This window comes from Melanerpes formicivorus, unplaced genomic scaffold, assembly GCF_026170545.1.
Source record: "Melanerpes formicivorus ecotype bairdi unplaced genomic scaffold, bMelFor1.0.p_v2 SCAF_58, whole genome shotgun sequence".
NCBI lineage: Eukaryota > Metazoa > Chordata > Aves > Piciformes > Picidae > Melanerpes > Melanerpes formicivorus.
Genome location: NW_027142410.1, coordinates 3,177,855 through 3,202,264, shown reverse-complemented (window position 1 = coordinate 3,202,264; position 24,410 = coordinate 3,177,855). Strand labels below are relative to the sequence as shown.

At 46.7% G+C, this 24,410-nt stretch overlaps 1 protein-coding gene across 3 annotated transcripts in view; it reads left to right on the top strand.

Annotated features, from left to right (window-relative positions):
* The window catches only part of AMBRA1 (autophagy and beclin 1 regulator 1), a 186,276-nt gene that overhangs the window by 16,105 nt on the left and 145,761 nt on the right, over positions 1–24,410 (top strand). For 2 of the 3 annotated variants that reach the window (XM_068161498.1, XM_068161500.1), the window contains 3 exons: positions 27–93; positions 673–2,132; positions 23,897–23,983. In XM_068161498.1, the coding sequence (XP_068017599.1) occupies positions 27–93; positions 673–2,132; positions 23,897–23,983 (1,614 nt within the window). The remainder of the gene's footprint in view (positions 1–26; positions 94–672; positions 2,133–23,896; positions 23,984–24,410) is intronic. The other variant, XM_068161501.1, reaches the window with a different exon arrangement.

Below are 24,410 nucleotides of genomic sequence, written 5' to 3'. Positions count from 1 at the left end.
TACTCTGGCTCTGCTTTTTGTTTTAGGCTGGTACGGTTTGATCCCTTGGGACACTACTTGCTCACAGCGATTGTTAACCCTTCTAACCAGCAGGTGAGTGGAATGTCAGTATCTGCATTGACTGGCTAATTTCAAGATCATCTATATATATTAACCTTGGTCTGGTCCTAAGCAGCCTTGTGCTTTTCTGAGAGCCTTTCTGAGTCCTTCTAAGATGAGTTTTGTCTCACCTTAATTTGTCACAGGATTGTTCTTGTGTTATCTGCAGAGCTATTAAAATGCTGGCCAAAGTGTGCTTGTTTTGCCTTCACTGTTTCATTAGTGGTGGGGCAGATTCCCCGATGGCCCTGTTATCTTCGCATCCAGCAGAACATCACAACACATGCGAGGTATTAACAATGCTCCCTGCCGCTGCTGACCCTCCGATGCTGATGCTTCTGTTTGTATGAACAGTGTATTGTCAAAGCTCACTGGGCTGTAGGAAGAGGTTGTCTGGATCCATAAAGCGAACTTTGGAATGACCTTAGCTGATTTCATGCAAGTCGAGGTGTCTAGAAAGGGACTTAACACATCCTTTCATCTCTCTGGGGCAGTAGCTGACGTTCTGCTGTTTATTTGGAGGTAGAGGATTTTGCTGTGAGGTGACTGAACTTTGATTGCTTCCTTCTGCAGAGTGATGAGGAAGTGGAAATCTCCGTGGACAGCACCGAGATGCCGCACTATCGCCAGCGCGCTATCCTTCCGTCTCAGCCCGTGAGGCGCACACCCCTCCTCCACAACTTCCTGCATATGTTGTCCTCCCGCTCCTCGGGCATACAGGTGGGAGAGCAAAACAATGTTCAAGACTCTGCTACCCCATCCCCTCCACCGCCTCCACCACCACCACCTCCGCCTCCAGCCAGTGAGAACACAAGGGCATCTGTGTATAACAGGCTCCGGGAGCGTGTCAGCTATCCCACAGCAGAGTGCTGCCAGCACCTGGGGATGTTGTGCCTTTGCAGCCGATGCTCTAGTGCAAGACTTCCTTCTTCTCTCTTCCCACACCAGGAGAATGCGCCCTCCACGTCTTCTGGGGCCACTGGCACTTCCTTCTCCTCTGTGCAGACAGAGCCTTACCAGCCCCCAGAGCAGGCATCCGTAGCACAGGAGGAGCAGGGGATACTTAACAGGCCCTCTGCTTTCAGCACAGTTCAGAGCAGCACTGCTGGCAACACCCTACGCAACCTTAGCCTGGGCCCCACGCGGAGGTCCCTCAGCGGGCCCTTGGCAGGCCACCAGTCCCGGTACCAACAGTCTGCAAGAGAAATGGCTTCGGGCTTAGGTGGGTCTGACTGGTCCAGGACAGTGTTGAACATGAGCTCTCGGTCAGAGCTGGAAGCCATGCCTCCCCCTAGGACCAGTGCCTCCTCCGTGAGCTTGCTGTCGGTGCTGAGACAGCAGGAGGGAGGTTCCCAGGCATCGGTCTATACCTCTGCAACGGAAGGGAGGGGCTTCCTGGCCCCAGGGGCTGAGGCGGACAGTGGTGGTAGCGCTGGCCCGAGCAATCCGGCCAGCATCCGTAATGAGCTCCAGTGTGATTTGAGGCGATTCTTCCTGGAATATGACCGGCTTCAGGAGTTAGATCAGGGGATTGGTGGGGAGCCCAGCCAGTCGCAGCAGGCTCAAGAAATGCTCAACAACAACATTGAGCCTGATCGGCCGGGTCCCTCCCATCAGCAAACTCCACACAGCAGTGAGAACAATTCCACTTTGTCCCGGGGGCACCTGAACCGCTGTCGCGCTTGTCATAACCTGCTGACCTTTAACAATGACACGCTGCGCTGGGAGAGAAGCACGCCTAGCTACACACCAGGGCAGGTCCAAAGCACGTTTGAGGGTGTGCCTCCAAATACCAGCCAGGTGCAGCCTGCAGAGAGAACCGAGGGCAGAGCTCCTGCCTCTAGCAGGCTGCAGCTGGGCAGCTCTTCCACCCCGCAGGAGGAGAGGACCGTGGGAGTGGTCTTTAACCAGGAGACGGGGCACTGGGAAAGAGTTTACAGCCATTCGGCTTCAAGCAGACCTGGGAATGTATCACAGGAGGCCTTAAACCAGGAAATGCCTGAGGAAAGCTCAGAGGAGGATTCACTCAGGAGGTAAGATTTATGCTTGGCCTTCCTCCTCTATTTTGTTCTTTGACTTTTCCCATCTAGTCTTGAGTTTTTCAGTATTTTCAGAGTTCAAAACCTTTTCTCATGCGGTCATGTGTTATTTTATGTAGATGAAAATAGAGATGCTGCATTGATGTCTTCTGTAGCTGCCATTGTCATGGTGCAGATAGGTTCTGAAGATTGTAAGGGCAGAAATCAGACCTCTCAATGGGAAAGGCAGGCAAAAGGATGGGCTCTTGCAGCAGATCTCCGGTGAACTGTGCTCCTGGTGTTTCCCAGACAACTGTGGAAGGGCAGGATGTACTACGCTGTCCTTTGTGGCCTGTGTCCTACACACGTGCTGTATGGAGTCCCTGCCCAGAGAAGGTGTGGAAAACTGAGCATGAGAATTGCTTTGTTGAGTGCTGTGTGTCTTTTTGAGGTTTTAGTTAAGTTGGAAGGATTAAGAATCATTTCCTTGATGTTGCCACATAGGGCAAAAGCAATCAGAGCACCTCAGTTGTGTTTGGTATAACCCATGCAGTTTGCTTGTCTTTGCAAAAGAGATACATTTTCCAAGTCATTGACCTGAATCTAGGGTGAGCTTGTCAGGGGCATACTGATGACTGAAAAATTTAGGCTCTGCTGTGTTCTTTTTTAAGAAAGTGATTCTTTTTTTGGGAGGATTTGGTTGCTTTGTTTGTTTCTCTAAATGTACTTCAGATATCTTTCAAGAAACAGAAGGAGCCAAGTTGAGCTTTGAGGAAAGGAGCTATGCTTTGTGAGAAAGTGTCTCCTCTGGCTTGTATTGATGATTCACCCTCTGGTACTTGTGGAAAGGGTTTCCCTACTGGGTTTGAATTTGACATCTTCTCTGTCAAGTGATTTGTGCCCAGCCTTGCTGTTTCTCAGAAATGTATGCTTTGTGCTGTAGCAAAGCAAAGTTTCCAGGCTGGATCCAGATGTGACTGACTGAGGAGGCTGTGTACACAGGAGTGCCTGAGGAAAGGGAATTCTTTCCTCCTTCCTGTAGATAAGCTGATTATACTGAGGCTGGAACAGTGGCTGCCTTTCTTGTAGTTGCATAGCAAATCAGTGGTGGTGGTCATGAAATTAGTAATCTGATTCTAAATTCCCACTCCATTTGTTTTTTTTTTTTTAATAGCCTGCCATAATGAGAGTCTCAAGCTGATATGTGGTAACTACTTTCTTGGGCCTGAACTTACCTGCCTTTAATTTAAGCCAGATATCCTCTAGTCCCCTATTAAAGGGCAGAGAGGTGAGAAGGAACTGACGAATTTAGCTTTAAAGTGGCACTTGAGTGAGTCTTGCATTATCTTTCTTTTGAAATAGCTGTAGATGCTCATGTTGTCTCCACAGTGTAGCTTGTTCTCTGGGCTGAGTCACTGCAGCATCAGAAATAAAGGGGACAAATAACCTTTCTATTGATCAGGTGGTTGGCATGTAATTGGATATTGAGGAGTGGTGGGATCTGTAGGAGTGAACTTTTCTGTGGGAGTTGTGTCATTTAAAAATACTCTGAGGTATATAACTCAGTCCAAACCTGGTGTGTGGGGTTGCTGCTGAACTACTGGGGTTGTGTGACTAAATCTCTGGGTCACTTTGCCTGTCACCCATGGTGGTTGCTGCTGCTGCTGTCTGCTCGGTGGCTACAGCACCTGTGCAGGGTTAGCTTGCCTACCTGGTTCCCTGTGCAAACAGGTGTTTTTTGCCAAGAGATTATTTTGGAGTGTGTAGTTTGATGCTCAAGCTTAATTCTGGAATGAATTACAAAATACCTGTAAGATTAAAACCTGTAGTGAAACTCTTGTGGCACAGGTTGCTGAGAAGCTCACAGGGACTCTTTCCATCCCACCCTCCCCAGTCTGCTGCTTCTGTTACCAGGCTTTTTTCAAGAACAGGCATATTTCTGCTTCCTAACTGAAGTTAAGGTAACTGAGGAGTACTGAGGTAAGGAAGCTGGAAGCAGTGAAGAGTCTGGCATCAAATGCTCATGGCAGTACCCTTGAAGCAAAACTTCATTTCCCTTCCTGTTAAACACATCGAATGGACTTGAGCTTTATGAAATCTGTGTCCTTGAAAGGACCCCTTCATGTGGGATACCTGTACCCTGCAGGTGTAATTTTCTGCCCTTCTCAAGTTAGCTGTTAGATCATAGAATCATAGAATTGTTGGGGTTGGAAAGCACTTTAAAAATCACCTAGTTCCTACCCCTATGCCGTGAGCAGGGACACCTCCTACTAGACCAGGTTGTTCAAGGCGCCAGCACATCCAGCCTGGCTTTGAACGCATTCAGGCTTATTTTCCTTACAGAGCAATAACAAGTCAACAAGTACCTGCTTACTTAATTTTTGCATAGAATGAGCATTTTCCTGTCCAGCCTTTTGTGTGCTCCCACAACGGCAAGTGCTAGAACCACTCCTGCAGCTGAGTCCAAATTGTCTGTTAACCTTTGCAGCTGCAAGGGTCATGAGATGTAAGCTGTGTAATGCTGAAAGTGTTGGGAGATACAGAGGAGGGTGGGTGAGCCTTCAAGCCTGAGAGGGTATAATTGATAATGGCATATGCACATTCAAGCAATGCAATTTTGTGCCTGTGGACCTCAGGTTAGTTCTTAGTGTTGGACGTTTACTTGCTTGTAACTTCTCTTGCATTCTGTTCTTCTTTATCTCTCCATTAGATGTCCTCGTTGGGCAATTGAGCTCTATTCAAAGGCTAGCTGAAAAACTTAAGACACAAAATTGCGTCTGAAAACTCCGTATGTTCTCATTCCTTGTCCGTGGGTAGTATCTGTTCTTTAACCTGTCTTGCCTGGCTGAGAAGTAGCTTGCTGGGAAGACATTGGCACAGAAGGTCACTTAGGTGAATAGATAGTTTGATGAAGGCTGTTCTTTGAATTCTGTTGGTGCAGTTATGTCAGCTGAGTGGGGAGAGAATTCTGCTCTTCGTGATGATGCTGGGCTCCTTAACTCAGGCTCATCACACAGGCATTAATAAGCATGTAATGAAGCTATTCCTGGCTAACAGCTCTGGCACCTCTATTAGGAGGAACCTGTCAGTGGGAGCATGGGCAGTACAGCATTCCTGTCACATTCAGCTTTTCCTGAGAGCAGCATGTTGAGCTGTGTGCTTCTTGAAGTCATGTCAGTGAAACTGGAAAAGGTTTATGGTCTGCCTTAAGCAGAAGCTGGCGAGACTGAGCTTCAGCTTGTCTGAGGTTCTCCAGGCTGCCCTCATTAACTCAAATGTAGTTGTGTGGGGCTTTTTTGTTTGGTGTTTTTCCCCTGTGGGATCTGTCTGCTTCGTTTCTGACATCAAAGTGGAAAGAGCCTTAGAAGTCCCTGAAGTTGCCATCTGAAAAGTGCTGCATGACATTGGTGATAGAAACTCTTGGCAAGATCTGAATGAGCGGAAGATAGCTGAGCGACACCTGACACCTGGTTTAATTTTTCTGTAACTTTCTGTTAATTAAAAATGAGTTGAGGAAGCTTTGTGTTCATCCTGCAAGCTTAGTAAAGGGTAAAGCTTCGGTGAGTACTTTAAACCACTGCTACTGTGTGGGCCGGTTCAGTCTAATAATGAAAAGCTGAAGAGGGAACTGAAGATGATTCTTGTGTTCAGCTGCTTGTTTGAGAGGAGCTAGTTCCACCTTTCTAGGCCAATGATACACAGAATCCTAGGCAGTGGTCTCCACTAAAATACAGTTCAGCTCATCAGGTAATGAGTGGTACAGTGCAGTGCTAACTAACCAAACTGATCCAGATGTTCAAATGCCACCTCTGTGGCTATTTGGCACGTCACAAATGATTATCTAGAGACCTAGTGTGTTGTTTCACAATGAAAATCCTCTGGTTACAAACATATGTTGTTCCTGATTTCTGCCATGGCACCCCAGGTTTTTAGAATGGATGAAGGTGTGTGGGGGAAATACACAAAGGGAAGCATTCAAGGTTTAGCTACTCCTAATGTACTAAGGGAGCAATTCTGATACTGCTTACCTGTCCGTGGTGACTGGAGGTACGAAAGAGCTGCTGTAAATAGCATGTCCTCTCGGTAGGCAGGCTTGCTTGAAACTTGTGTTTCATGAGGAAACACTAATCCTTGTTCCTCCATTTAAGGAGCTTTGTCTGGCAATTATGTTAAACTTCTCTAACCACTCCACTGCACTCATTCCAGAGGTCAAATTCTGTATGCTGTGGTATGAGTAACTTCTGTGCCTCTGTCTTATGAATGCATAATGGGTTCACCTTGCCTCACCTCCATAGTTTGGCAGATGAGATAGACAGCTGAATTTATCTGGAAAGTCTGAGAAATCTTTTGAACTGTCCTGGGCAATGGTTTTGCCAGGCACATGGGTAGGAAGGAGTGTCTGTGAGATGGGAGAGTTCATATTGTCTGGGAACGGTTGTATGAGATCTCTGTTGTGTGAGTGTGTAGAGCTGCACGGAGTCACCAGTGGTGTGCCCCAAGGATCAGTGCGGTGCCCTATGCTCTTTAACATCTTTATTGATGATCTGGATGAGGGCATTGAGTCCATCATCAGGAAATTTGCAGATGACACCAAGCTGGGGGCAGGTGTTGATCTGTTAGAGGGTGGGAGAGCTCTGTAGAGGGACCTTGACAGGCTGGACAGATAGGCAGAATACAGGGGTATGAGGTTTAACACATCCAAGTGCCAGGTTGTGCACATTGGCCACAACAACCCCATGCAGTGCTACAGGCTGGGGTCAGAGTGGCTGAGAGCAGCCAGGCAGAAAGGGACCTGGGGGTGCTGATTGACAGCCACCTGAACATGAGCCTGCAGTGTGCCCAGGCGGCCAGGAGGTCCAATGGCATCCTGGCCTGCATCAGGAACAGTGTGGCCAGCAGGAGCAGGGAGGTCATTGTGCCCCTGTACACTGCACTGGTTAGGCCACACCTTGAGTCCTGTGTCCAGTTCTGGGCCCCTCAGTTTAGGAAAGATGTTGAGTTGCTGGAGTGTGTCCAGAGAAGGGCAACAAAGTTGGTGAGGGGTTTGGAACACAAGCCCTATGAGGAGATGCTGGGGGAGCTGGGGTTGCTTAGCCTGAAGAAGAGGAGGCTCAGAGGAGACCTTATTGCTGTCTACAACTACCTGAAAGGAGGTTGTAGTTAGGTGGGGTTGGTCTCTTCTGCCAGGCAACCAGCACCAGAGCAAGAAGACACAGTCTCAAGATGTGCCAGAGGAAGTTTAGGCTGGATGTTAGGAAGAAGTTCTTCACAGAAAGAGTGATTGGCCATTGGAATGGGCTGTCCAGGGAGGTGGTGGAGTCATCATCACTGGAGGTGTTTAAGAAGAGACTGGATGGGGTGCTTGGTGCCCTGGTTTAGTTGATTAGATAGTGTTGGATGATAGGTTGGACTCGATGATCTTGAAGATCTCTTCCAACCTGGTTTATTCTGTTCTATATAAGCCCACGTTGCTGTGCACATAACGATGCCCACCAAAGTGGCACAGTTTACCGAGGGGATTGTTTTCAAACGTGTTCTATTCTGTTGGATGCACTGTGCACAAGTGGGGAGTGCAGACCAGATTCCCTGAAACCACCTAACAAGGCCCAGGATGAAATTTCTGTCTTTCATTTTGTCAGCTCTTGTCTGAGGACTGGTCCCTCCTGCCTACATTCTTGCCATGTGTCGTGCCCCACCTTTTTTTTTCCCCTCGAGCTGAGGCTGTGTTGCGCTCAGCCTGGATGAGAAAGCTATATATAGGGTTGTGAATGGGATCCAGATGTCAGTGTTATACATTGCAAGTGAGTTGGGCTGGGTTGTCTTTCCTTTAGAAAGGTTTAAATGCTCTGGCTCAGGTTTCACCTGTCAGACAAACGTGGACCTTTGCTCCCCATTCAGTAGGCGTGTGAAGGCTCAACATAGCCTTTAAGAAGGACATTGAGACACTTGAAGGTGTCCAGAGAAGGGCAATGAGGCTGGGGAGAGGTCTGGAGCACAGCCCTGTGAGGGGAGGCTGAGGGAGCTGGGGTTGCTTAGCCTGGAGAAGAGGAGGCTCAGGGGAGACCTTCTTGCTGTCTACAACTACCTGAAGGGAGGTTGTAGCCAGGTGGGGGTTGCTCTCTTCTCCCAGGCAACCAGAACAAGGGGACACAGTCTCAAGCTGTGCCAGGGGAAGTTTAGGCTGGAGGTGAGGTGAAAGTTCTTCCCAGAAAGAGAGATTGGCCTTTGGAATGTGCTGCCCAGGGAGGTGGTGGAGTCACCATGCCTGGAGGTGTTCAAGGGGGGATTGGATGTGGTACTTGAAGCCATGGTTTAGTTGGTCATGAGGTGTTGGGTGACAGGTTGCACTTCGTGATCTTTGAGGTGTTTTCCAAGCTTATTGATTCTATGATAATGCACCAGGTACAGCAGGGTGGCAGTACCCTCCTCGTGTAGCTGGGCTATACAGTGACTCCAGCTCATGTCACGTCTCTCTTGGCTTTTGATGGCCTTTCTGGCAGCACGTAGCTCTCCACAATTAAAGCAGACGTGAAGAGAAACACCTCGTGTGTTCTTGGAATGGCTCCGAACTTATTTCCATATTGCTTTGCTGCCACAAGGGGGTAATGTTGCTTCTGCTCCTTGCTGTCCCCAGCCCCTTTGTGGAACTAGAAAGTTTCTGAGTTCTTGTATAAAGTAAACAAGGTAGCTTGAGGACCCCTTCCCCCAGTCCTAAATACAGCTAATCTCCTTACTTACCATACATTTGCAAGTTCTTCGGGGCTTGGGGAAAAGTGTGAATGGAGATCCAGAGGGGAAATGGCTCTGATACAAAATGCAAGCCAGAAGATGAGCTTATCCACTTGGCTTTTGTAAGGGTTTGAAAGGGATAGAGGTGGATCTGAGGTGAAGGCAGGCATTTTGTCGTTATGATATGCAAATGGCCGTGAGTTACAGCTGTAAAAGAGCCTCGATGACTTCTTTCTCATTGTCTACCAAGCCTGGAGCAGACCTTTCTTCGCAGTCTGTCTTCTCAAAGGTTTTGTTTGCATTTAAATGATCCTCAGAAGAAGTCCATAAGATGGGGCTTATTTTCTGGAGGAATGTCTGGCAGATGTAGACTGGAGTCTGGGCAGTCACCTTTGCTGTGAGGCTGTGCTTATTTTCTCCTTCAAGTATGCCGTGAGCTATTACCTAAAGCTTTGGTCTTTTCCTGAAGAAGGCTTGTGAATACCTTTGCTAGTTTGGTTTTTTTTCCTAATGCAAATAGGCATGACTTACTAGTGGCCATGAGGGGATGCCCCTTCTGCTTCTGAATTGTGTTGACTTGTCGTTTAACTGAGACCAGTCTGTGGTTCAAGTAGACTGACAGGAGAGGAACACCCCTGTTCAATCCCAGCAGTCGTGAGTGTTGTATGTAACATGGGAGACAGTAGTCACTCGTGCAGCTTGGGCTAGAACCTGAGCTTCTGATGTGCTGCTCTGGTTTTTGATTAAACTCACCAGGCTATTCAGATCTCTCTGTATCATTGGCTTCTGGTGGCCTCCTCGCTGGGTCAAGTGCTGAACGATAAGGTGCACATCACTCATACCCTAGCCTTAAAATACCCAGAGCATTTCCTTACCCCTTGCTGGGGGCACAGAGTTACCTTCTGGGAGATGGTTCTGTGGCTGAATTTTACTATGAAAATAAGAAAAGTGCCTTTATGTTTTTTGGGGGGGGAATATGAACTAAAGCAGGATGGAATTGCCTTACCTAAAGCTACATAATGTATGCAGTAGTGGGGAACCCATACTGCACTCTGTATTGTTTTGTTTCTTATTTCAGAAACCCTGAGTTGTTACTTCTGTTCCTTAACTGCTTACAGCAGTTGTGGCTTACTTCTTTATGTATTTTATAATACCTGTTGCCAGAGTGATGTGTGGCAATCACTGAAAAATGGGGACTTAAGCAGGAGGGAGGCACAGCTCTGAGCTGTGGAGACAGGCAGCAGCATGCCAGTGGGAATGTGGCCTGTGCCAAATCTAAGTACTAGGCCTACCTAATGTGAGGAGGTGTTCAAGAGGGGATTGGACATGGCACTTGGTGCCATGGTCTAGTAGGCATGAGGTCTTGGGTGACAGGTTGGACTTGATGACCTTTGAGGTCTCTTCCAACCTTGTTCATTCTATGATTCTATTCTATGACACAATCTCAAGCTGCACCAGGGGAGGTTTAGGCTGGATGTTAGGAAGAAGTTCTTCCCAGAAAGAGAGATTGGCCATTGGGATGTGCTGCCCAGGGAGGTGGTGGAGTCACCCTCACTGGAGGTGTTTAGGAAGAGACTGGATGAGGCACTTGGTGCCATGGTTTAGTTGGTTAGATGGTGTTGGGTGATAGGTTGGACTTGATGATCTTGAAGGTCTTTTCCAACCTGGTTAATTCTATTCTATTTTAATTTCTCTTCACCCCTTCATTCAGGCACATTACTTGTGGAAGCCTTGCCTGGTTTCCTGGCAATTTGTAGTTTGGACTTAGCATTTTGTTTAAACCTATGGTGTTGTAGACCTGATCTGTGCTGTGAAAAGGAGGATTTTCTGGCAAACCTTGTAGGTTCCACATGCAATAATGCAATGCTTTTGGAAAAGTTTATACTGTGCTGTTTTCAGCCTTGGTAAGAAATAATTCCAAAGATGCTGGTTACAGTTCTTGAGGGTGGTGATGATGATAAGAGACAAGCAATAGTTTAGTAGTTAGTGAGGAACAGTGGGGTGTATATATAAGTTATGAAGGGATTTGCAAGCAGAGATAAGAGGTTCTAGTTTGTGGTTAGGAAAAGGTGCTCAAGAGGAGAAGACCAAAACTGAGGTGGGGGAATCGTTTCTGGAGGAGTTAGCCTGGACACATAGGAATGGAGGAAGACCTAATTCATCAGTGCTGAATGTGAAGTGGTAATCTGAGGGTGATGTGAACATTTAGACATGATAATTACCTGTGCTTATGGGTGAGATGTGCAGGCTGTGCACAGACTTGACAAGTAGTGTTTGTTTGGCCTTCTTTACAAATGGGAAATGCAGATGAGCTTGATCATGAGAGTGTAACCACAGCCTGAACTGTAGGAGTGGCTTGCATGATGTCAAAGCAGTCAGGTCACGTCTGCCTGAGCTCTGAGGTTATTGCTGCCACACTTCTGGCTTTGTGGCTTTTTCCAAACCGAGCCTGCTGTCTCCACGTGGGCAGGACAGAGTTTGTTTACTGATGTGGTAGAAATTTGAGCTCTCAACTGTCCTGCTAGTTGTTACCTAGAAGAACAAGTGAAAAAATTGCTTGTGTTGTTGCACAAAAGTTCTTCTCTCTGCCCTTACTGGCTTCCTGATTTAAGATTCATGTAAAGTTGCTGGAGTGCTTTTACTTCATTACTGAGAACTGGTAGGGGAAGAAAATGATGCCTTTTGCTTTCTGCCTTGCAGTGATTAATAGAGGTCACTCCCTGCTGCTGAGCTTCCCCAAGTGCTTTGCCAGGCTGAGCAGTCTGCCAGACTTGGAGAAAGGCTTAAGCTTTCTTCCCTTGGTCTGAATTTTGTGTGCTGTGACTGCAGCACACAAAAAGAGATCCTTGCCCCATGTTACTCCTACAGCAGCTTGGCTTGCAAATCAGGCAGGTACAGAAATAACTGCTTTCTCAAATACCTTCATGTTGTTTCCTCAGTCAAACCACTGCCCTTCTCCCATCTCTTGGTGTGTGTTGGCTGTTGGTTTTGTTTGGTTGGTTGGTTTTGTGGTGGGTTTTTTTGTTTTGGTTTGGGTTTTGGGTTTTTTTTTGTTAGTTGAGGAGTTTGCCTATAAATGAAATAGGTCAAGTAAGTGTCTCTGTAGTCTCCAGGAATCAGAGATCTGTTTTCCTATAGGTGTCTGTCTGTGGGACTGTTCTGGGACTTTGCTTTGTGTTCACCTGTTCCAGCATGGCAGCAAGGGAACTTGTTGAAATTGGGTTCCAAATTGGGTTCCAAATTGGGTTCCAAATTGGGTTCCAAATTGGGTTCCAAATTGGGTTCCAAATTGGGTTCCAAATTGGGTTCCAAATTGGGTTCCAAATTGGGTTCCAAATTGGGTTCCAAATTGGGTTCCAAATTGGGTTCCAAATTGGGTTCCAAATTGGGTTCCAAATTGGGTTCCAAATTGGGTTCCAAATTGGGTTCCAAATTGGGTTCCAAATTGGGTTCCAAATTGGGTTCCAAATTGGGTTCCAAATTGGGTTCCAAATTGGGTTCCAAATTGGGTTCCAAATTGGGTTCCAAATTGGGTTCCAAATTGGGTTCCAAATTGGGTTCCAAATTGGGTTCCAAATTGGGTTCCAAATTGGGTTCCAAATTGGGTTCCAAATTGGGTTCCAAATTGGGTTCCAAATTGGGTTCCAAATTGGGTTCCAAATTGGGTTCCAAATTGGGTTCCAAATTGGGTTCCAAATTGGGTTCCAAATTGGGTTCCAAATTGGGTTCCAAATTGGGTTCCAAATTGGGTTCCAATGATGTTTCTTAATGAAGAAACCCAAGAGGTACACACTTCTTTCTGCTTCCCCTGAGGGGTAATGAGCTCTGCATCTGTGAGAGTTGTTTCAGGATGTTTTGGGGAGTTTGCTTGTTTGGGGATTTTTGTTGAGGAAGGGCTATAGGAGATGACCACACAGCAAAGATCTTAGATAAACACAGATGCTTAGAAGTTGAAAGCTGGCTGACTTCAAACAGATTTGAGGGTACCATAAAACATGTCAGTTCTCAGGTTTGGTACAGACAGGGAAGAAGTGTGAATAGCTTCCTCCTCTTGAAAGCTGTGCTTTGTTAAGGCTGCCTGTCTGCACATGGCTTCCCTGCATCCTCCTCATCCAGCTGCTGCAGGGTGTACAGCATGTCCTGGGGAGCTCGCTTGACCTCAACAGTTGCTCCTGTTCCTGGTTTTTTTTTTGCTTCTAAGCATTGATTTAAAGTAGTATTCTGTTCAATGCTCAGGCCTTTAACCTGCCTAAACTATCTAGCTGTGATTCCTAGAGCTTGTTGTCTGGTGTCACGAAGGTGATAGATAAGAAAAGGTTTTAACAGCAAAGGTTTGGTTTGGTTTCTTCTTTTGCCAAGTAACAAGTTACAGCCAAGCCCTCAGACCTGCTATTTCAGGCCTGCTTGCTCAACTGAAAGGTCTCCATAGCTCTCCTGAGTTTGGGGAGGAGCTGGAGAAGCTGTGGCAGTATAGTGTATGCCTCTCTTTTATGCTAATACAGGCCCTTAATCATTTGAGGTGCAGTCACTTACATACACTGTGTTCCTACACTTATTCTTCACCCTCTTTATAAATGTAAACAGCATGAATGATGTGCCAGGGCCAGAGTGCCCTCATCCAATTATTTGTTCCTTATTACAGAATCTGGGCTGGAGAGCTTGCAGTAGGGCAATGTGCATCTTGTCTTTGGGAGCAAGAGGGGAGGGAGGGAGAGACCTGTGATCTGCCTCAGTAACACAACAGTAACTAAAATAGTGATGACTCTAAGATTTCTCCAGTTGAGCTGTTCTGGTCTGTTGAATTGCCAACATGCATCTTAAACATTTTCCACATACATATTTAACTGATTGCACCAAATAGCTGTTTGTGTGATGATGTAACTGACCCCCTCCCTTGCTCTTCTTGAGAAAGCACCTGCTGGAACTCAAGGCTGTGAATAAACAGGGTTCATTATCTGCCAGGAAACTGATTCACTTTTCTGCTTGAAAGGCATTAGTGTCAGATTCTTTCCCTGTTTTCCTGAAGTGGGAGGGCTGGGGTAAGAGTCTGAATTGCCCTGACAGTCATCTCTTGACCTAACTCTCTTTATTACTCTGGCCTGAACAAGAGCATTTTAAATGAAGTGATTGATTTGTGGCAGGACCTCTGTTTTCATAGCCTTAGAAGCCCATGGAGATAAGAGTGGCTTCTGCTCCCTCAGGAAAGACACCTCCTCTTCAATTCCCTATGGAGAAGCAGGAGTCCTATGTAATTATCCCAGAGGCTGACACAGATCTGTGTGGGTGGGTAAGCAGAGACTTCTGCTGTCCATACAATCTGTGGTCTTGGGAACTCCCAGAACAAGGAGAATTTGAAGCAGACATGGTGCATATGAAGGTAGATAGAAGAGGCCTCAGAAGAGTAAAACTGTCTGCAGCCTGAGGGAGCTGTGTGTTGGTTGTGTTCCAGCTGTGCTTTCATGCCTGTTTCCATAACCATGATCAAGTAAGAATCGATTCTCTCTAGCCTGCATTTCTGATCTAATTGCAGGCTGCTGAGAGTCTAGGTGGAAGAATGCAGTATCTGCCTTCAGCTTGGCTGTCCCTTTCTGAGCACTGGTATAGAGCAAAATAGCTCATGCCGTAGGTTGAGCTGAGTTAAAGTTTCTCTCTCCTCCCAGCCACTCAGGTTTTGCCCCTGCAAATTGAGCGTGCAAAATCCTCTCCTGTTATATTTTTGTGTTGGCATTATTGCCAAACTAATCGATGCTGCCATAGCAGCTCCTGGCTTTTATTGTCTGTCATGGATGTGTGCTTCCTCTTGCCTGTTGAAATAACACATTAATCATTCCCTGGGAGCTGTATGAGGAGGACCTCTGCATAATAGTATCATAGTATCAGTCAGGGTTGGAAGGGACCACAAGGATCATCTAGTTCCAACCCCCCTGTCATGGGCAGGGACACCCCACACTAGATTAGGCTCATCTTTTGCTCATCTTTTATTCTGCTGCACAACCTTTTCAGCAGGTGAAGAATTAGATTAACAGTGTGACCTTGGGCCCACTTTAAAAAACACACAAATCTGTCATCTTCCCTATGGTGATCTCCAAAGGTATAGTGTAGCTGCTTTAGCATCATGTGGTAGGTGGAAAATGAAGATCCTAGTTCAAAAAGCAGAGGTGCAGCCCTAGCACAATTCATCATGTGATACTGCATTCTAGTCAAACAAAAGTAGGGAAACTTTAAAGGGTTAACTCTGTTCTTCTAGAAACTCTTCGCCCTGCCCTGTGATTAGCTGGACTCAAATCCCAAAGCTTGTTTCTACTGTTCAAACTCTTGCCTGCAGTTCCTCATTTCATGTAATTCTGCTCTTTTTCCCTGTGCTCCTTCCCACCCTGGCTGAAGACTTGATGTGCTCCCTTTTGTCAGCTCATTTTCTGCAGGACTCCTGCCCAGCATTGATGAAAAACAATTTTTTTTTTGGTGATAACTCTGTCCCACATCAAGCCTTCTTCTCTGACAGCTCCACACCTCCAAGTGGGAATGATGTCTCCTCTGTCCCTGGTTGCCTTTCAGAGTTCTCTCTCACAATCAGGCTGAAGTGTTGTGCAGAGGCCATGTTTTGGATATATCCATGATCACATGTTGCATCTTTGCTGCTTTCCCTAAAGAAAATGTTCTTGCTGGAAGCAATTGCTGTTTGGAATGACTTAAAGTGGTGAGAAGAATGCCTAATAGGCCTTGAATAGAATAGACCAGGTTGGAAGAGACCTTCAAAATCATCATGTCCAACCCATCAACCAATCCAACCCACCTAAACAACTAACCCATGGCACCAAGCACCCCATCAAGTCTCCTCCTGAACACCTCCAATGATGGTGACTCCACCACCTCTCCAGGCAGCCCATTCCAATGGGCAATCACTCTCTCTATATAGAACTTCTTCCTAACATCCAACCTGAACCTCCCCTGGTGCAGCCTGAGACTGTGTCCTCTTGTTCTGGTGCTGGCTGCCTGGGAGAAGAGACCAACCTCCGCCTGTCTATAACCTCCCTTCAGGTAGTTGTAGAGAGCAATAAGGTCTCCCCTGAGCCGCATCCTCTCCAGGCTAATCAACCCCAGCTCCCTCAGCCTCTCCTCACAGGGCTTATGTTCCAAACCCCTCACCAACTTTGTTGCCCTTCTCTGGACTTGTTCCAGCAAGTCAACCTCCTTCCTAAACTGAGGGGCCCAGAACTGGACACAGTACTCGAGGTGTGGCCTAACCAGTGCAGTGTACAGGTGCAGAATGACCTCCCTGCTCCTGCTGGCCACACTGTTCCTGATGCAGACCAGGATGCTCATGAGAGGCAGCCATCAACTCTCCTTCCTCAGTAAGGATGAGTTGTATAGCAAAGGTAGCTCCTCCATTCTCTTGTTCATAGCTCAAAAGTGAGTGGTGAGATTTTAATCAGCAGTGACATTCTCTGAGCGTTTATCTCCTATAGTGGTTACAGCTCTCTTAAGAAGAGTTAAGACAGTTTTGTTTGACTGTTGTTTCTCTTCTAATCATCATCAGTCACCATCATTGTAGGTGTTCAGGAGGAGACTTGATGGGGTGCTTGGTGCCATGGTTTAATTGATTCGATGGGTTGGATTGGTTGATAGGTTGGACATGATGATCTTGAAAGTCTTTTCCAACCTGGTCTATTCTATTCTGGTCTATTCTATTCTATCATCTGACCTGACTCAGCCTTGATGCCAGTCTAAATGTGTCTAACCATAACCACGTGAAAGCTGAAACAGTCTGGAAAAGTCAGCTTAGAGGTATAGGAGCAGATTATGTTAAAGACTTAATTTTAGAAATCATCTTTTCAGGCAATCTTTAGGACTGCATACTGATTGCTTTCTTTTTTTTTAAGCCTGCATATGCAACTGGTGATGTCAAACAGAAAAACACTATTGCTAAGAGCTACAAGACTTGGATGGGAAATGAAGCTCTGGAACAGAATACTCGATGCTCTCTGCTTCTGTGATTTCAGTTTGCTCTTTCCAAGGAGGTGACACAATAGAGAAATGTCTGAAAGAATTTTTCCCTCTTCTAAGAAGAAGAGGGGAAAAAAAAACCAACCCCATGCCAGTGGAATGAGTTGAGATATTTTGGTTTAAAAGAGTTTTCTAGTGTTCTAGTGAGCCCATAATTGATCTGTGTGAATTAATTGAGCTTATTAACAGTTAATAATTGAGCTTGGGATCTGAGAGCGGGTAGCAGTGTTATTAGGCAGCTGGAGAACATTCAGCTGTCTTCATGCTTCAGCTTTTTTGTTATCTTTAGGTTAAAACGTTGCCTTGCTGCAAGAGGAAGACGAGCAAAGGGAATGGAAGGTTTTAAACCGTCGCTGTTCTTTTACGTTCGTGAGAGGAACCACAGGAGCTCGTCCGCAGGGACAAGTGCTCAGGAGAACTGGCTGCTGGCTGTAAATCAGAGGGCTGGGAAAGGCACATAATAGGAAGTAGTGCAGTAATTTCATCTCCAAGTGGGCAGTAGGGAATACAAAAGCCTTCCCAGGGAAGGTATAAAACCAGAGGAGGAAACTCACAGACGCTGCCAGAGTTGTCAATATACTTTTGCTTCAAAGGGCAGCTGTGAATTGCTCTGCCTTAAGCTCCCTTCATAGCTGAAGGCTGGGGCTGTGATAGGACTGGGTGTAATTGCAGTCCTTGGACTGCTTCATTTTATTGGGTTGGTCTGGTTGTTGGTGTGCAGCAGCTTAGAAGGATGGCAGGTGACTGAACACTCTTCTGATTTTAAGACAACTAAGCCTCAGCGCTGTTTATTAGCACCTCACTTTTGCATGTGGAGGAAAACCCTTCCCTCGGTGTCGCTTGGAGTAGTGCTCCTCAGTAATGTGCATGCTGTGACAGCAAATCTAAGATGAGCTGTAGGAATTGCATGTCCTTAGAAACTGTTACTGAGAAGTTAAATCTGCTGCATTTAAGTATCTTCTCGAAGCCTGCTGCGATGAATCATGCTGTCGCAAGAGGCTGTGGTGATCCTCGCCCCCGTGGGAGAGTGTGGGTATAGTCCAATGGCAGATGTGCTGTGAGGAGGTTGCTTCATGACTTTTTTATCTCCTTGAGCTGCAGCTTCTGGCATTCAGCTGCTGCAGCCCTGAGACATTTGCCTTTTCTGCTTGTAGTGTTATGTGCATGCACTTTCGGTCTCCCCTGTGTCCTGTCCCTTGGACCTTGCTTCCCTTCCCACCTTGCGAGCAATTGCTGCCGCTGGCAGGCCTGAGGTAAGAGAGCCCATGTAGAGCAGCAATTCCATAGCTACTGATGTCTGACAGCAAAGGAGTCTGCTGAGATCTCAGTGCTTCTGAACAGAGGCAATTTTTATCTTCTTGTTGTGCTTTTAATAAAATAATAAAAAGGAATAAACTGAGGAAAACTACAACCCCCTCCCCTCTCCCCCTCCTATTTTAGCAAGCTGGGCCAGAAGAATCTCTTAGGGTGAGCAGAGTTAATCTTCATTGTGGCATTGACTGACAACCTGGAGGATGATAATGTGTGATTCTTATTTTTTTCCCCAGCATTTTTTCTTTCCTGGTGAGCGGGGGAGAGGAGTGGAAATTGCAGTTTCTCTGCTAATTGTACTTTAGATGTCACTTGTGACAATTTCATATTGTCTAGACAGAGATAGTGGAGCAGTTGCTTCCACAGAGGCTTGTGTTAGCCTGTTACGTATCTGGGTAGCAAAAATGGGGGGTATGAGAGAGGAGGAACATGCTGTAACCTCCAGGAAGGATGCAAAAGTCAAGCATGAGCTACTGAACTGCTTCTAAAGGAGCTGCAAGCAATATGTGTTTCTGTTTTCTCTTTGCATGCTTCGCTGTTGGAAATTGGATGTCTAGTGGCTAGCAGTTCTCTGCAGTAAGGCTGCTTCTGTGTATCCATGGATTGCATTTATTGACCTTGAGAGAATTGCTCCCAACCTCAGCATTTAGTGGAGTAGGATGTTTGGCTACCTTATGCTTTGGGCTCATTTATAGACAGTTTGTGTCTCTTCTGGGGCTTTGGGTGGCCAAAGCTGTGAATATGACACCTAAGGCTTGAAAGAGTATCACAGTATCACCGAGGTTGGAAGAGACCTCAAAGATCAAGTCCAACCTGTCACCACAGACCTCATGACTAAACCATGGCACCAAGTGCCACATCCAATCTCCTCTTGAACACCTCCAGGGATGGTGACTCCACCACCTCCCCGATCAGCCCATTCCAATGGCTAACAGCTCTCTCAGTGGAGAACTTTCTCCTCACCTCCAGCCCAAACTTCCCCTGGTGCAGCTTGAGACTGTGTCCCCTTGTTCTGGTGCTGGTTGCTAGAGAGAAGAGACCAACCCCCTCCTGGCTACAACCACCTTTCAGATAGTTGTAGAGGGCAATGAGGTCACCCCTGAGCCTCCTCTTCTCCAGCATGAATTTCAGAAGTTATCTGTGCCTTCCTGGGGGGCAGTAGGTTACACTAGCAGTGTCACAGATGGGACTACAGCAGTGTGTCTATTATTGAACCCATTTATCAGTACCAAGTGCATTTGGATCTGTAATGTGGACCTCAGCAGTTCAGCCTAGAATGAATTAGTTGAGTAATAATTGTTATTTGTGTTTAGCACTCTGGTTTCCGTACAGACACTGCTGCAGGCTGGAGCATGAAGCACATAGATGGTCCATCTGTGTCTCATGAGATTGCATTTTGCCTTGTTTTGTTTTTCCTGCCTACTTTATGTACTTACATCTACTGTTTCATTGCTTAGTGATCTGGGACATCTAAGAATCAGGCTTCAAATCAGCTGTAGCATTTAGCAGTTACTGTAGCTGAACTATAGGTGTCCCCTGAATGTGGCTCTGACACGTGGATTGTGTGCTTCAACGTGAGACAGTGCAGGAGCTGAGTTTGGTCTTGGCAGGCCTGGAAAGCTCTGCTGGAAAGGCAGTCTATCTTAGCTTGCACAGTGCAGCCTTGGAAGGGGTTTATCTGAGTGTGCTTGTCATCCTGCTCCCCACAACCCTGGAGCTGCTGTTCTTCTAGGGAGCCCTTCTGGTGAAGGATGTGCTCTAAAAGCTGTAGCAGCAGCTCCTGTTACTTCACAGGGTGGAGAAGCAGGCTGTTCAGGTAAAACCACAGGGCTCTGAGGTCTGCAGGAGGTTCACCTGGATATCTATCCATCCTGTGGCTCAGGCAGCTGTTGGCTTGTGCTTTACTGAAGTAACATCCACCAGTTCTCAACTGAGGTACAGGGTAAAGCAAGGTTCTTCAGGTATTTATGGGGTGTAGAGATGAGAACAGTAGATTCCCCAAAGTGTTGTTCCCAAGCCAAGCAGAAGGACTCTTGGCAGACCTACACCAAGATACTATGAGGTGTGCCTTGCTCCTGCTTCTGGTTTCCTCTGGTTGGTGCACATTGTGGTTTCCTTCCGCACAGCTGCTGGCTGCTTTCTGAAGGTGAACTTGTCTGAGAAAAGCACTGACTCAGAAATTGCCAGCCTTTCCAAAGGTGAGAAGAGAAACATGGTTAGGAGACTCCTTTCTAACTGGGCCTTGCAGTGTGTACTGGTCCTCTGCCATTCTGGCTCTGATTTTGTTGTATCATTTAGTAGATAGACCCCAAAATGTTAGACGAGAGGGTGGCTTATGTAGTGCATAGGCACCAAGACTTTCAACAGGGATGATGAGTTTGGTTACTTGTGTGCACATTATCCAGAACACTGTAGACATTGCAAGAAAATGACATCAGACAAAGCACTTTGTGTTGTGTGCAGGTTGCTCACATCTCTGAGGAGGCAACTGCTGGTTTCAGAGTTGTGGCCCTGTCAGTGTTCAGGGCTGGGATGGCTGCTAGGTGAATGGCAGGTGTTTCCCAAAGGGGAAGAGAAAGGGAATAAGGGAGTCAGACTTACAGGCTAGAAAAGAAAACTAAAACAGCTTTAAGGAAACTAATAAAATGGAACATATATAAATTGATGCAAACCAATATCAACCCCAAACCCTGGTGAGACCCCACCTGGAGTACTGCCTCCAGTTCTGGAGCCCCTATTACAAGAGGGATGTGGAGGTGATGGAAGGTGTCCAGAGAAGGGCCAGGAGGATGATCAGAGGGCTGGAGCACCTCTCCTATGAGGACAGACTGAAGGAGTTGGGGCTGTTCAGTCTGGAGAAGAGAAGGCTCCTAGGTGACCTCATTGTGGCCTTCCAGTATCTGAAGGGGGCCTACAGGAAGGCTGGGGAGGGACTTCTCAGGATCTCAGGTAGTGATAGGACTAGGGGGAATGGAATGAAGCTGGAGGTGGGGAGATTCAGGCTGGAGGTGAGGAGGAAGTTCTTCCCCATGAGAGTGGTGAAGCCCTGGAATGGGTTGTCCAGGGAGGTGGTCGAGGCCCCATCCCTGGAGGTGTTTAAGCCCAGGCTGGATGAGGCTCTGGCCAGGCTGATCTAGTGTAGGGTGTCCCTGCCCATGGCAGGGGGGTTGGAACTAGCTGATCCTTGTGGTCCCTTCCAACCCTGAATGATACTATGATACTATGAACCCTCCGGTGGCAATTTCATCGCTGTCACCACTGACACTGTGACCAGACTCAGCAGCAGATGGGAGCCAGATTCAGGAACTGGGTTCAGAAACACAGGGACTGGCATCTAAGGCAGACAGAACAGAGTCCTTCTTGGCCATTGAAGAAAAGAGCTTGGCCCTCATGATTCCTCAGCTTTATAGCAAATATGACATACATGGGATGGAATCCTTTGGTCAGTTTGGGGTCATCTGCTCTGTCCGCTTCTCTCCGCAGTTGTGGTCTTTTACTTGCTGCGCCCCCAACGTAGCACACAAGGTTTGGCAGTGACGTTGAGTCTCCATAGGAACAAGTTCAAGCAAGGCATGAGCCTTTCTGCACATCAGTCCTTGGTAGTAACTGTAAACATCAAATGTTCTCACTGCTAGAAGCAGACACTCTGCTGAAATGTGCCATTAGCTCCAGAAAGTGCAGTCGCTTGGAAGAGACAGAGCTGAACAGTAAAATTACTGAACAGAATTAGTTCTGTTCTAGCTCCAACCCTGCTGGGATCTGTGTGCTGTGGCAGCTCTTTCTTCCTGATTTAAGTCCAGGGATTAATCAGGACCCTCCAGCAGGGCAGCTTCTGCTGTGTATCCAGGCTGCTTGCAAAGTGCCGGTGTTGGAGTGCTCTGCATGAAGGGCTCTGAAGGGCAGACTGCTAAAAAGCGTGTTGCAGTGGCAGTAACTCAGTCTCTGTCCTCTGAGACTGTAGTTTAGAAAGGGGCCATCTGACTTACTAGGTAGAATATCCTTTTTGATAATTTTAGTCTGTTTACCTTTCCCCCAGAAGGAATAACAGCAGTTTGTATGTGATGCATGTGATACGTCTACCTCAGAGGTTTGACTTCAGGGCTACCACATAAAGTTGTTGTGTTTGTTCTGGATTAGCTGCTGTGGCATATATGATATTGACTTGTGTGTTTGGATCAGGAGAGTTTGGTAAGGTAGGACTGGAGTGTGGCAGCTTCCAGGGGAGCCAAAGAATTCCTAGTATCTCTCAGTGTGGAAGGTTAGAGCTTTTGGCTCTGTAAGGTGGGGAATGAATTAATTGATCTCAGTGTAAGACATTTGGTGACTGCACTTGAATAGGACAAATGGTTGCCAAGCAACTTTGCACCAGAAAGGACAGGATTTTTTACCTTCTGTAGCATCCCAGTGCTTTGGAGCAAGCACTGAGTCTCTCAAGCTGACAGCTGCATTTCTAAGTAACCTGAGTGATCTGTTGCTGTTCTCTGTATTCTATATTTATAAGGCAAAGTTTAAGTAATTTTGAGACTTACTCCTATCTCTGGAAGGCAATGAAGAGTTGTCTTGAAATGCTGACTGGAGGGCTGCTGCTGATGGGAGAAACAACCTAACCAAACAAAACCATGTTTCATTTGTACTTCAACTGTCTTTAGCTGGCTAGAAATAGGAAGTTGGGTGGGGATTATATCTGGTCCTTCCTGCTTCCTGTGTTCCTGACACAGTGGTGTCCTGCAAATGCTAACTGCAAACTAGGGAGTGCGAGGCTAAGACTGATCAGTTCAAGTCTGTCTCACCAATTACGTGTGTGGGTGAACAGAACAGATGTGGTGTTGGTCCTCTTTTGATTTTCTAAACACAACAGTGTTTTGTTGAGTTAAAAGACTGCAATCCAGAATTTAGCAGGAGTTCCAAAGCAAAAAGACTTGAAAGGGAGCTCAGCAGCCTTATAAACTTGTAACAGTCGGATTTTTCCACTCTCCATACCCCCCCCAAAATCATCTCTCTTGTTTAATCTAATGGCTGCAACAGGCTTAAATGAGTCAGGCTTGAAACAATGCCGTCCTCTGCTTCCTGACAAGAAGCTAGATAGAATTGCATGTAGAAGCCAGAGTGGAGGACATGTTCCTGTTATATACTTTTGATTCTCCTGCCTTCATGACTCAGACTCACTTCTTGCACATTCAAGCTGTCTGGCTGCATTTGCATACATTTACTTCTGGCATGAATTTTTGGTCTCTCTCACTGTGGCTGATTAAGACAGAGAGGAAACAAACTTTTGTTTTTTCTTGGTAGCTGAAAACACCTTTTTCTGAGCCCTGAGACTGAGGTTGAATCTCTTACTGTGAATAAATACGTGGTGCCCTTAGAGTCCACACACCAAGTTGTGTTCTTTGTCCTGAGCTCCTTGACCTGTTTCCGGTGTAGCCACTTTTGAGTGGGTGAGGATTTGACAGATGGCCATTGCAGCTTTAGTGTTTATGGACCTGACAAACTGGGGTGACTTGTCTGCAAAGGAGAAGTAGCCATCTGCACCGTTCTCTTGAAATTGGAAGCAGGTTTGGAACCACTTTTCTTTCTTACTCTAGGTGTTCTTCAGTACGTTACAGAATTCTCTGCACTGATGATAGAAAGAGTCTTGAGAGGTTTCAGAAAGTAGGGTGTTATTGGGGGGAATGTTATTGAATGGTTTTTGACTTTGTCTTTTCTTTCTTTCCTTCCCCTCCACCCCCCCTTTCTAGGAGGTTGTTGGAGTCTTCCCTCATTTCATTATCTCGCTACGATGGAGCAGGGTCCCGGGAACATCCGATCTACCCAGATCCAGCCAGGTAAGAGCTAAATGCAATCTAAGCAGACAAAATGGCATAACTTACTGAATCCTTTGGGAATAGTTCTAATGTTGGACACATGTCCTCTTCAGGAATGTGCCATGGGGACAGGGTGCAAACCAAATGAGAACACGCAGAGTGAGACACTTGAAGGTGTCCAGAGAAGGGCAATGAGGCTGGGGAGAGGCCTTGAGCACAGCCCTGTGAGGAGAGGCTGAGGGAGCTGGGGTTGCTTAGCCTGGAGAAGAGGAAGCTCAGGGGAGACCTTGTTGCTGTCTACAACTACCTGAAGGGAGGTTGTAGCCAGGAGGGGGTTGGTCTCTTCTCCCAGGCAACCAGCACCAGAACAAGAGGACACAGTCTCAAGCTGTGCCAGGGGGAGTTTAGGCTGGAGGTGAGGAGGAAGTTCTTCCCAGAAAGAGTAATT